The following is a 13995-nucleotide window of genomic DNA, read 5'->3' as shown; positions in this document are numbered from 1 at the left end:
TATATATATATATATATATATATATATATATATATATATATATTTATATGGACCACCTTTTTGAGATACTAAATTAAAAGCAAAAACTTAATGAACTTGTCTGACCTATATTATATGAACTATTTTAAAATAACTACTATTTAATCTTTCAATTTATTTGATTTGAATCAGTCAATGATATTTTAATTTTGTAATTTAAATGTGCCTGTTTATTTTTATATATTTAATTAATATTTTTTTTTATGATTTTCATAATTATAAATTTATTAAAGTAAGTAATTGGTTTACATTTTGAAATTAGAGTATCGTTGACTGATTCAAATCAAACAGATTGAACGATTGGATAGTAAAATCATAATTTTGAAAGTTTGGGTAGCCGATTCAAAATAGTACATAGTTCAGATAAGTTCTATATATTTTTACCTAAATAAAAATATTGTTTCCTTAGGCCTTTAGGTCTTATTTGCCTATTATAATAAGATATTTAACAATAACTTATTCAACATAAAAAAATTCTGGTGCAATTGAAAACCAAATGTTTGATTTTTGTTTTATGAAAGGTCTTAATATCCAAGATCTATTAGGATAGCACATGTAATTATGGAATAACTCATCTTTTTCCAATAAAAATAATTTAAAAGCCAAATGTGTAATTCATTCTAGACAATTACTCATACTCATCAACTACCAAGTATTATATGCTTCTTGAGTAAACTAAAAAATATATCAAATAAGATATTCATACATCCAAACAGAATATAATAATTGGTGGTTTTACATTATATTAACGTAGAAAATCCAGAGTTTAAATCTCACCAAGTTAAGCCACAAAAGTGAGGGAAATGCTTGAATAAATAAATTGAAAAACAGGTTGTTCTTTTATATAGCTTTTAGAGCAATTAGTTTTTTACATGATAATAAAATAGAAGTACTGCTTTTAAATCTCACTGGACTTCTACTTTCCTTCCACACCACCAATCCTTAAATTCCTCCCACACCAATTATGGTCTCCACAACTACATATATAATATAATAAAATTAGAAACTTCAAATTGATGCTTTAATTTTTGGAGCTAAAAAAAACTATTTATATTTCCTACCACAACAAAACTCTAAGACCTTTTATTTATACTAGATGTGATTGTAACTGAAAGCAAAAGTATGATCATAAAAGAACCAGGACTGAGCAAATTATAGCTAGTTACTTTTCTTATGTTGAGAACATATATTTCCTTTAATAGTGGTGGGGATAAAAAACTTGGATGGAACATAGGGCAAATCTGTGGGTGGTCCATAAATCGAATAGTGGTCCAAATCCAAGCAATAATCTCTCCTCTCTCTCTCTCTCTCTCTCTCTCACACACACACAAAACCATGCTATATATTGCCAATTAGTCACTGATATAAGTTAGAACTAGAGAGTACTTTGCAAGTCTAGAGAGTTTGAGAGAGAGAGAGAGAGAGAGAGAGAGAGAGATGGCATTTAAGAGAGGAAACAATATGTTTCTCTCTCTAGCACTGTGTGTATTGAGCTTTACTGAGATACTATCATCAGTGTCAGAAGCACAACTCCAGGTTGGTTTCTACAACACCACATGCCCCTCAGCTGAGAGCATTGTGAGGGATGAGGTAACCAAAGCAGTGACAGCCAATGCAGCTTTAGCTGCTGGCCTTTTAAGGATGCACTTTCATGATTGCTTTGTTAGGGTTAGTCCCCTCTTTACCTCTCTTTAATTTCTCTCCTTTCTTTTCTTTCCATTGTTTGGTCTCTTAAATTCCTCTCTCTCTCTCTCTCTCTCTCTCTCTCTCTCTGTATTACTAACCAACTTGTTTGAGAGGGATTAAGATTAGTAGAGTAAGTTTTGTTATCGAAAGAGCGAATAAATTTTACTTGAATAAATGATCATGGCGTCGTACACCTGCTTAGTGAATAACAAACATTCTCCATCTTTAAGTGTTGATGGTGATTTAATCCTTTTATGAGAAGATAATAGAACGATTTTATGTATGAAGTTTAGGGTTGTGATGCGTCGGTTCTCATCGATTCAACAACGAATAACACAGCAGAGAAGGACGCGCCCCCTAACAAAAGCCTGCGCGGGTTCGAAGTCATCGACAACGCAAAGGCGCGGCTGGAGCAAACATGTAAGGGAATCGTTTCGTGTGCGGATATACTAGCATTTGCAGCAAGAGATAGCATTGTTCTGGTAAGTATCAGTATAGTTATATCGAAAAAAGATTATATGTAGCTCCCTTCTTAATTATGTTTTCGACCGATAAAAGCGCAAATCAGGTTAAGGCAATAGAATTGGCATAAAATGCTTTTGCAATTATTTCTTTTCTTAAGTTTTTTTCACTTAGTCGCATGCAGCGCTTTAATTTTTTGCCATGATAGAAGATTCAGCTATTTATTTGCCAAACACCTAACTAGTTTTAAGTAACCATGAAGTGCTTCGTTTAACTGCAAATCGATCCTCTATATATGTTTATTTTGTCGTTATGATTATTGTTTTCTGTACTCGATGATTGATTTGGTTAGACGGGAGGCTATTCATACAAAGTTCCCGCGGGTAGAAAGGATGGGAGGGTTTCGGTGGCCCTCGAAACGCTCGGAAATCTCCCGCCGCCGTCATCGGACCTCACGCAACTCACTCAGATGTTTGCGAACAAAGGATTCACCCAAGATGAAATGATCACCCTCTCAGGTACATGTACCTCCTATATCGATCATTCAAAAAGCGAATATGTACTTCGACGCAAGTGATGTTGTAACAAAGCTGGTGAAAGAAAAAGCTTCACAGTAGAGCTGCTACTTTTGGATGATAGAGAGTTTAGTAGATGAGCGATAAAAAAGCATCAAAAACTTAAAATTATAAAGCGTGTTGTTCATGAGAAATTATACCCTGGACCTGGTCTAGTAGACCAACGCATAAAAACAAGGTAAATATGTACAAATTTGGTGCATTTTGATTCGACTATCCGACGATATTTTCGAAATTTTAATTTTACTAGTCAACCTTTCAACTTGTTTAATTTGAGTGAGTTAACAACATTCTTGCTTCAAAATTTAAATACGTCGTTCATCTTTATAAATTTAGTTAGTATATTTCATACAATTCCCGCAATGATAAATTTATTAAAGTAAGCAATTAGCTTAATGACTAATTCAAATAAGACAAACTGAAAGGTTGGATAGTAAAATTAAAATTTGAAAGATCGTATGGCTAATTCAAAATGATCCATAGTTCAAGTAAGTTACATATATTTTTTACCTAAAAGCAATAATCGAGCGATTGAGAAAGTAATACAAAGTAACATTGTTCTAAATTTCATCTACTATAGTCTACATACAAAGTAATAGAAAAGGCCCAAACAACAATTTCACACTATGGAAAAGCTAAAATTTCGTTATTTGCTAAACTCTTAACTTGTGCTTCTTTGTGCGTCCTTACGTGCATTATTACATAATAACGCGATATTTCTGCTCATAGGTGCCCACACGATCGGCTACTCCCAATGCAGCTCGTTCAGCAGCAGGCTATTCAGCTTCAACTCAACGATGAGCCAGGATCCGATCCTCAACTCGACGTACGCGTCGCAGTTAAAGCGCCAGTGCCCTCAGGGCAGCTCAAACGCGAGCTTAAGCGTGCCGATCGATCTTACGAGCCCGAACGCATTCGACTCGGGCTATTACAGCAATTTGCTGGCGAACCGGGGGCTGTTCACCTCCGACCAGATGCTGACGTCGGTCAACACGACGGCAGTAGCGCTGGTGAGGCAATATGCGAATAACTCGGCGTTGTTCTTGAGCAGTTTCGCCACGGCAATGGTGAAGATGGGATATATTAATGTGACTACTGGGAGTAATGGAGAGATAAGGGCAAATTGTAGGGTGATTAATTGATGAAATAGTAATGTCCTTCCTCATTGTTCTATGTTTAATGTTTGATTTTGATTATGATTTTTTTTTAATTCTCTCTCATTGTTCAAGTTTTAGTTGTTGTGAAAACCTGAGATATATAGGTAGTTATGTTAGTTGTTTTTTCTATTTTTTATTTTTGGGTGGTGGTGAAATATGCACATGAAACAATGAGAAGGCCAAGAATATGGGAGAAGATGATGCTTAACAAAATAATTCACTACATGTATGATCAAATTGCCTTATGTTTCATAAAAAGATCCAAATTTAAATTCAAATTCAACGAGGACAAAATAGGACACAGACACAAGAAGGCTAAGATATAATATCATGCTTAACTAAATGTGATTAAAACATTTGTATTTTCACTGTTTTCTAAACAAATCTTCGTAGTTTACAATTTTAAAAACTTTCCTCCTTAATCAATATTCTCAAGAGTTAAAAAAAAGAAAAGAAAAAAGAGTGAAATCCTCCAGGGTCGATTGATAACTTTCGGATCCAACCATTTACACCGGGTTTTCTTTGTCTTAACCAAGAAATAATGAGAGATCATTACTAACCATAAAATCATAGGAAGAGTCGAAAAGAGCATGTTAATATAAGGAGGAGAAGATAGAGCAATTATCCTCGGAGTCAAATGAAATACCACCTATTTGTGTTTGTTTAACGGCGGTCTATGGAGGAGGTAAGGTGCTTTGTTTTCTCTTGTATATTTTAGAACATAAATGTAATATAATAAAATGTAGAACATACAATACAATGCGATACGATTCGTAGTTTATTCTCTGTGAATGAATGCAATAAACATCAAGATCTTCTCTTTTATTCTTTTGATATTGGTATGTATGAAATGGTTGAAGCAGATTGTCAAACATAAGAAAAGAGAAGCAAGACTGTAGTGATAGAAACAGGATTTTTTTTTATTTCTTGTGTATTTCTGTGCTTTTCTGTTTGTGTGTGTAGAGAGAGAGAGAAAGAGAGAGAAAGAGAGAGAGAGAGAGAGAGAGGTTTAGTGATATAATAATCAGGAGAAGCTTTGAACAAGATCTTTCAGATCACCGACCGTCCCTAACGCAAGTGGCAAAGGGCTTGGTGGTTGGTATCCGAAGTTCCAAGTTCAAATCCTAGTTGATTCACATTTCCAGCTAAGTTTATTTCTAAATGAAATAAACGAAGCGGGTAGCGTGCTACCTATTTCTCAAAAAAAAAAAAGATCTTTCAGATCGGTCAACTCCTAACCAGGTAGAAACTGGCTAGAATGGTATTGAGAGAGAGAATTTCTTTTTTTAAGAGAGAGAGATAGAGAGTCTAAACCTTTTAAAGAGGAATAACATCTCAAAAGAGATCCAGTAATACGCTAACCAGGCAAAAACTAGATAGGCAGATCTTAACACTAGTCAACTCCTAACCAGATCAAAATTGGCTAAATAGTGCTTTGAGAGAGAGAGAGAGAGAGAGAGAGAGAGAGTCAACAAGGTTAAAATGGCCAAGCTAATCTCAATTCCTGAAAAATGTTCTAGACAGAGGAAGATGCCATTCCAGAGAAACCATATGAGACAAACATTTTATAATCTAATGATAACTGGCAAGATATCACTTTGACCTCACGCACAAAATAAAATAAGAAAGGGATGGTGACTTATCCTGTTTCTCATGAAATCAGCTAGTATTCTATCCCCAACTTAACGCTTAATTTAATTGACATCTAATGCACAAGTAGTATTTTTCTTAACAAATATTAGTAAGTCAAGAGAAATTTAAGTATTAAAACTAGTAGCTTACCTCAAAGGCTCAAATCATGCCATCCTGCTCCCATCTCTTTTCATTCTCCCATAACTCTTGCAGAATCTGAACCTACAGCTTTAGAAAGAGGAAACAAGGGATTAGCTGCACAAACAAGTGCTCTAAACAAGGTGAGAGCTTCTGAAAACAGCTCCTGTTGCTAGTTGCTACAAAAGCCTAAGGATAATTACCTTAATTCATTGCATACTGAATCATTGTAAATTGATATGATAGTTTTAGCTAGAAGATGGCGGACAAAGTCGAACCCAGACTGCCATCAGTCATGCAGAAGACCACGTTCTCTGTATCGGGGCTCTGCTGTGCTTCAGAAGCTGCTTTAGTTCATAAGCTGTTGGAACCTCTACAAGGAATTGAGAATGTCTCAATAAATACGGTGGCAAAGACCGTTATCGTCCTCCATGATCCTACGCAAGTTCCAGCTTCTCATATAGGTGATTGATAAATGAATTACTTACCTTCCCAATTTATTCTCGCCAAACCAATTCCAGTACAGTTCTTTCTGGGCCAGCAGGACATATATGGATATACTATTTAAGTAGAACTGGTCGAAAAAGCACTAACTATTTTTCAACTAAAATTCCTCAAACAACATCTTTCTGTAAGCTCTTTCAACTTCCCGCCACACCAAAAGCTTCAATTTTTTTGTTAGCCAAACATCCGATTGTTGCTTTATAGGGTAGTATTAAAAGCAAGGAGAAAGAGGCGCTAAGGGCTTCTCTGCTTCTGTGGCTCGGATGGAGCTTTTGCAAAAGTGCTGTTAAGTAAAGCTATTCGACAAAATCCAAACAGTTTTTTCATTGATATCCTGACCAATAGCTTCCAACAGTAGAAGTAGAAAAAGTTGGAGCATCTGCATCTGAGGGTCAAAAGCTTGTTCCAGTTTTTGTCTGCTCCAGAATTTTTGTTTGCCAAACACCTGTCTGCTGCTTCCCGAAGTAATCCAGCCAAAACATGCACTGACTCTATATGTCTTTCTTTGACAGTTGATGCGCTGAATAAGGCGAAGCTGAATGCCAACATCCGAGAGCTTGGAAAAGTTAAAGAGAGAAAGAAGCCATGGCCAAGCTTGAATATAATAGCTTGTGGAATGCTACTAATCATAGCCATGTTCAGCTATATTTACCAACCATTAATTTGGGTCGCATTGGCATCTATTGCTGTTGGAATTCCGGGCATGTTGAGACGATCCATTGCTGCTATTCGTCGATTCGTACTGGATATTAATGTCTTAATGGTGATTGCAAGTTAGTTCCCAATCTACCCATTTATCCTGCTCTACAAAGAAAGAGAATTATTATATTATGTCGCAATTACTATATTCTGTTGTGAGATATTGATCTTGCTTGGCCTAGAAGAAACTTCTGCAGACATGCTCTTTACTTAAAAATTCGTTTGAAAAAGAATGAACAGCTGTTTTGTTGAAACTTGAAATTGTCTTCAAACAGCTGTTTTGTTGAAATTGTCTTCTTCTGGCGGTAGTACAAAATCCAAACTGTAAGCATCTAGTATCAGATTCCATAATCTTATTTTTAAACTTCCCATGATAACAAAAGCTTCAGACATTTTGTTCTGAAGCTAGTACTTTTGCAGAAGTATTGTGCTCGTTTGGCAGGGACATGACTTTTGCAAAAAGTGCTAGCCAAGAAGCTCATTTCAACCTTCTGCACCAGTTCGAAGTTTCAAAAATTCATTTTGTCAAACACCTGACTTTTGCTTCCTCGGTGGAGCTGTTTCAAAAGTCAGGCTAAACAAGCACTTCGCTTTACTAGCGAACGGGTTTACTCAAATAATTGACAGGAACAAAAGCAAATTTTGATTCAATGTAGCTTTCGGAGCAATTGGGCTCAGAGATTACCTTGAAGGAGCATCAATAGTTTTCCTCTTCACATTCGCGGAGTGGCTGGAAGAAATGTCTACAGACAAGGTTAAAAGATGAGAATATTCAAAAAAATACAGATATCTTTCCTACCAAGTTCCTGCAAGCCAAGATGCTATGCATGCCAAAAGAATAAAAAGATGTTATTTACCCTACATAATCATCTCTTTCTCTAAATATATTCTAAATTTTCTTCATGCCCCCACAAATTCATTTCTTGCATGTTTATATCTCTCTGAACAACATAGTTGAATACGGAAACAAGTACCCTTTAAGAAAAGTTTTGCCAGAAATTGTATTTTCATGTACATATGAAAACTCAGACTTTACATCGACACACTTACATATATAAACTAGATAATTTTGCAGGAACATATATGTAAAACCCCGAATAAAGTTAAGAAAAAATGGCTTGAGCTTTCTTTCTCATCTTTTCAGGCACGAACTACACTAGAGTCACTTATAAACTCAGCACCTAGAACGGCAGTTATTGCAGAAACGGGAGAAGTGGTACCAGTGGAAAATATTAGGATTGATACAATTGTTTCAGTTAAAGCTGGTGAACAGGTTCCTGTTGATGGCGTAATAGTGTCTGGGGAAAGCTCTATAGATGAGAGTAGCTTGACTGGAGAGTTTATGCCGGTGGATAAACAGAAAGGTTCAAATGTATGGGCTGGAACAGTTGTCCTCACAGGTGAACTTTCCCTAAATGCTAACAGTTGATGCATTTACACACACACACACACACACACGTATATATATCCCTGGAAATCTCTTCTGTTAAAAAACTCAAAAAAAAAGTTCTAATGGAGAGCTCACTTCCCCCATGATGCAGATGATGTCCTAGCTTAAGATAACAGATGCGAATGTAAATAGATGATTTTGCAGGGATATATGTAAAATCTCCACTAGTAAATTGCAACAGAGGTCCTCACCCTTCTAGCGGAGTTTCAGATCGGTCGTCAACCTATAGATTGTTACAATCAGATTCCTAACCTTTGCATTTCGTTGACATCTTACCCTTTCTGTTGAGCTCCTAGGTTAAATTTGACAAAAGTATAATTGCCATCTAGGCAAAATCAATGCTAACACAAACGCAAAATCCAAAAGAAGCTAACGTGGTAAGTATGTTGGCAATTACATAAACATTTCAATTTTCTTAAAAGGAGCAACTTAACAGAAAAGGTGTGATCGCAAAAGAAATTTGAAGGTTAGAGACCCAAGGATAACAAGTTAAAGGCTGAGGACTAAGTTGGAACTACGTCAAAAGGTTGAGGACCTTAATGCAATTTAGCAATAGTTTTCCAAACACTAAAAGTTGTGGGTTTTTTAAATTATGCAGGGTTTATTAATGTGGCTGCTAAGGCAATAAAAGATGATTCGGCTGTTGCGAGAATGGTGAAGGTCGTCGAAGATGCTCAGAATCAAAGGTCAAACATAGAAGAATTCATAGAGAAGTTTGCAAAATACTACACACCAGGTTTGGTTTCAATTTTCAAAATGATAGTGTTGTAGGTTAATTAGCACAAAACAGATTCAATGAAAACAGGTCAAAATAGTTAAAATGTCTGATCTCATAGGCATACTTATATTTGTTTATATTATACGAATGTCATGTAAAAGGAGCATCAGAAATTTGATCTGAAAGTAAAATATCCCCACCCCATAAGATGTTAAAACTCAAAAATCATTAAATGATTGAGGACACAGAGCAAGAGCAACTATTTAAAATGAAACATTCCTGCCAAGATTTGGTGACAGCATAGGCACAATAATACCCCAAAAATACTAATTAGTGTCATTGAGCCTTTGTTTCTCTGGTAAGATATAAATCAAGTGAGAACAAACCAAACTTGAAAAGCCTTCATATGAAAAGGCTGTACAGATTGATAAATTTTCGATATTAAACATCAATAAAACAATAACAAAAACAGTAACTAAGCCTTCAGTGGTAAGTATTTGTTGTCAATTTTACGGATTGAATGAATCCATTCAACTCTGTTTTGCCTATAATGTACTTGAACACTACTTCCTCTAATATTAACTTTGTTCTTCCCATTCCTCTTTTAAGGCACCTTCAAATTGAAACTCCTTCAACTATGCACGTCATGGTCCGCATTGCACATGCCCAAAGCATTTGAATCAATTTCCATGTATCATCTATGAGTGCTAAACTTACATTGGATAGGATCAAACAGTAACCTTTTGCAGGAACCAAAGGTCACTGCACATCCACCTCAATATCTCATCTTACATGTACACTCTCTTGGTTATTTAATCTTCCAATTCATAAGAAATAGATGCACTTACAGGTACACAGTAAGACTATAAAGTAATTACACAAACATTAAAGAATTTTCTATCTTACTATCTGGAAGTTTGTTTGCAACCTAACATCAATGATCAAGATAATTTTGCTATGCTACACAATAGAAGGTATGCACATTTCTATAAAATAAATGACAGTATATTTGAGATGCATCATTACAGAGGCATAAACACTTCTTTTTTTTGAGTAAAGAGAAATCCATTTGTGGGAAAAGGTATACCTCTACGTATTAATGAATACGTAAGTATACATAAATAAACATGAGGTATTTTTCAGTCCAAAGTTCAGAAAAGCAGGTCAAAGTTGCAAAATCAAAAAACAAGTGGATTTCAAGATGGCCAATTTATTTTGTTACATGAGAAGCAAGGTACAAGTAACTATTTGCAAAATTACCAGGGGTTTTGTTGATTGCTGGAGTAATTGCGATTGTGCCATTGGCTTTAAGACTTCATGAGATCCACCGGTGGTTGTATTTGTCTCTCATACTTGTCGTAGTTGCATGCCCATGCGCATTAGTAATCTCGACGCCGGTAGCCAAAGTGTGCGGCCTTTCTGCGGCTGCCAAAATGGGTCTAATCATAAAAGGAGGGAGTCACTTGGAAGCATTGGCAAAAGTGAAAGCAATGGCATTTGACAAAACAGGAACACTAACAGAAGGCGCATTCCAGGTTGTGGAATTGCAGAATGTATACCCACAGGAGGATATTTACCACCTGTTATACTGGTAAGAAAATTGACCAAAAAAAGGAAAAAAAAAATTGTATTGAATCTATAGACATATAATAGGGAAAGACGCATGGCTAGTCCCTATACTATCAAGATATTCTGCCTTAGTCCTTGATCTTTTGACTCAAACATTTTAATCCATAAATTTTCAAGTATATTGCAAATGCATTTTAAGCTACTCATATACAAAGCATTTTGTTAATCCACATGATCTTTTTTCTATTAGACGACCAATTTAACCCTGACAAGATAATGGTAAAATGGTTATCTTATAGAAAAGAGCCATGCGTCGAGCACACCTAAACAAACTTTTGAGTATTTTGGACAGCCGGACATGTGATTGCAATATCCCTGAAGGTACAGGTGTTAGAATGTTTCAGTTAAAATTTCAGCAACTAAGTCAAAATATCATGTAATATACAGAGATTATTCATGCAATTTATCATACATAACATAATTCATAATTTTCTGAAACTGAAGCACTAACTCTTCAGGATTTCAAGCCTGGAGAACCTCTCAAGCCACCCCATGGCAAAAGCTCTAGTAGAATATGCGAGGTTACAAGGAATTGAACCAAGTAAAGAAGTAAAAGATTTCAAGATAGTTCCAGGCGAGGGCATTTCTGGAAATGTAGATGGACGAGTTATTGAAATCGGGAATGCAAAGCTAGCCAGCGCCAAACGCTGGCTTACAAATAGTAATGGAACTCCATCTTTCCAATTGGGTTAATTATAAATTCAGTCTTTCAAGTTTGATCTTGAAATCTATTACCACCGCAGAGATTCACTTGTAACAGTTCAGTCCCAGAGGTCTGCCTGCACAAATTTGGCCTACAGTAACACCACATCAATGTCAGCAAACTTTGATTGTACTGATGTGGCGTCTTAGTCAGACTGTAGACTAACAAAAAGACTAAATTGTTAAGCGGAACAAACTTCAGGAACTGACTTCTTGAAATTGAAACTCGAAGGATGTAAATGACATTGGGTCAAACTACTTCGAATTATATCAGGTGCTTAAAACTGCAGAAAATTAATATTTATACTGCTTTTATAGCTTAATTTCTTCCTGTTTCAGGTCAGTTTGATATCAAGGAGGAAGGTATAACAGTTGGTTATGTGGGGATGGATAACCGCTTCATTGGATACTTTTGCCTTGGAGATCAAATCCGTGAGGAAGCAGCAGATGCAGTTAATGAACTACAGGTAGAAGAACAAACAAAAAGAACAACGAAAGATCTCTCATTCATTGGCTAATTTATACGACTACCCTTGCACTTTCCCTTTTTGTCTCAATTAGCCCTGTACATTTAATTCATTAAACAACAACCTTCCATTTTACTCGTCTCAGAAAAATACGAAGAATTGGGCTAACTATTAATTCAAACTCAAAACATAATAATATAAGTTTGAGAGATTATCTGGATGAAACATGGTAGAAAAGAAACATTGAATGGAATAATTGTTGTAATAAACAGTCAAATTAGAAACATCCAGTAAAAGAAGTCTTTTAAGTACACAATCCATGTTAACTGCCAACTAATTCTTATTAAGTTCGGTAGCTGAATTTACTATTGGTCACAAATTTTCAGACTTTCTTCAGACGAGAGTAAAATGCAAGGTTGATACCATAATGGCAAAAGATCCAGGGAAAATGAAAGGGTGGTTTCTGTAATTTATAGTTTCTTTTTCCCATCGGCTCAAAGTTATAATATAATGAAACTGCCTATGACTATGATATTCCAGAAGCAAGGTATCCATGTGACAGTTCTAACTGGTGATTCGAAAGCGGCGGCAAGAATAATCCAACAGCAGGTATGAAAACCAAGAAATCCTCTTTATATCTATGTCCTATAAGACCTGAATTTTCATTTACGACACCGAATACGAAATTTATTACACATAATATCTCTAATACAAAAACGCACCTCTTTAATATCTCTAACACAAAATCAACTTTAGAAGTCCATATTTACAAGAGCATATATGTCAACAGATGATTTTGTAATAGTCTCCTTACAGAAATAGATTCAATGGGATTATTTTAACTTGGTTGTGCAGATCGGGGAGAATATCGAAGTCAAAGCGAGCTTATCGCCAGAAGGAAAGATGAAGAAAATCGCAGAGCTCAGAGAGAGGTGGGGCCTAACCGCAATGGTCGGGGACGGGATCAACGATGCACCGGCACTGGCGACAAGCGATGTAGGCATCGCCATGGGGGTCGCAGGGTCTGCAGTAGCGACCGAAACTGCTGACGTGGCACTCATGTCGAACGACCTACGTAAGATACCAGAAGCCGTAAAATTAGCAAGGAGCTCTCTCGGCAAGGTCTACCAGAATGTGGCATTGTCCTTAATTGTGAAAATAATATTCTTTGCATTGGCCTTCGGAGGCGTCGCGTCCCTCTGGGCAGCTGTTGTTGCGGATATGGGCACGTCATTGGCGGTCATTTTCAACAGCATGCTACTGCTTAGGCCGAATGCAAAGACAATAAAAACAGCTTCTGAAACAAGTAGTCAAAAGACGAGTTGCATTGGTGCTGCTAGTTCGAGCTCGGCGATGAAAGACGAAGTGCGGCTAGATTTGGATGTTTTGCGTGAACCACTACTACCGAAAAAGGAAAGAGCGGAGAATGAGGGATCGAGTTCATGTCGCAAGGGTTGCTGCGGAGGAACAACATCTGAGGCAACCAGCTAATGAGATGAAGTAAAATGTTTACTATACAAAAGTAGATTTGCGACGAAGCACGTGAGTGTATCTGTGTGTCTGAAACAAATTTGGTGACAGGAACTGCATATTTAACTCAGTTTGATCCTTCAAAGAAACTACCAAACGAACAAACGTAATCGAAGCAGGAGTGGAGTACGAAACATTCATACATTGAGGGTGTAAATTACAAAATGTTGCTTCAAAATGGCCTGTAATTGAGAGAGTCTCCATCCATTTTACCTTTCCTTTTAATTTTTGAGAAAATCTCCACAGAGACATTTCCTCAAACACATAGTGGGCAATTCAAAAGCATTACATTACAAACAAAATTTCATTAAAAAAAGACGACAACAACAACAACAACAACAACAACAACTATCAATAAAATCCTAAGTGGAACTCAATTATACCCAAAAAAAAAAGAAAAAAAAGATGAAGTAACATGGAATGTGTAACCAATGCCTATAGCATTGATGCACGTAGTGTAGGATATTAATTAGTAAAACATGAAATGATAAAATGTAAGAAATTGGAGAGAGAGAGAGAGAGAGAGAGAGAGAGAGAGAGAGGAGCGATTTACATATAATCGGAAAACAAGCGACGAAGAGAGCTTTGTTTTTTTTTTTTTTTTTTT

At 36.1% G+C, this 13995-nt stretch overlaps 2 protein-coding genes across 2 annotated transcripts; both read left to right on the top strand.

Annotated features, from left to right (window-relative positions):
* Positions 1419 to 5012, top strand: LOC109715186 (peroxidase 5-like). The gene is made up of 4 exons (XM_020240078.1): positions 1419 to 1707; positions 2019 to 2207; positions 2540 to 2705; positions 3492 to 5012. Exons 1-4 carry the CDS (start codon positions 1477 to 1479, stop codon positions 3902 to 3904), a joined length of 999 nt encoding a protein of 332 aa, XP_020095667.1. The 5' UTR covers positions 1419 to 1476; the 3' UTR covers positions 3905 to 5012.
* Positions 5949 to 13349, top strand: LOC109714780 (cadmium/zinc-transporting ATPase HMA2-like). Its single transcript, XM_020239490.1, has 10 exons — positions 5949 to 6153; positions 6706 to 6966; positions 7549 to 7646; positions 8037 to 8292; positions 8941 to 9078; positions 10324 to 10651; positions 11148 to 11350; positions 11731 to 11858; positions 12399 to 12467; positions 12714 to 13349. The coding sequence occupies exons 1-10, from the start codon at positions 5949 to 5951 to the stop codon at positions 13347 to 13349; spliced, it is 2322 nt and encodes a 773-aa protein (XP_020095079.1).

This window comes from Ananas comosus, linkage group 9 (assembly GCF_001540865.1).
Source record: "Ananas comosus cultivar F153 linkage group 9, ASM154086v1, whole genome shotgun sequence".
Taxonomy (NCBI): Eukaryota; Viridiplantae; Streptophyta; class Magnoliopsida; order Poales; family Bromeliaceae; genus Ananas; species Ananas comosus.
The sequence above is the reverse complement of the archived record's forward strand: the minus strand, read 5'-3'. Positions and strand labels throughout refer to the sequence as shown.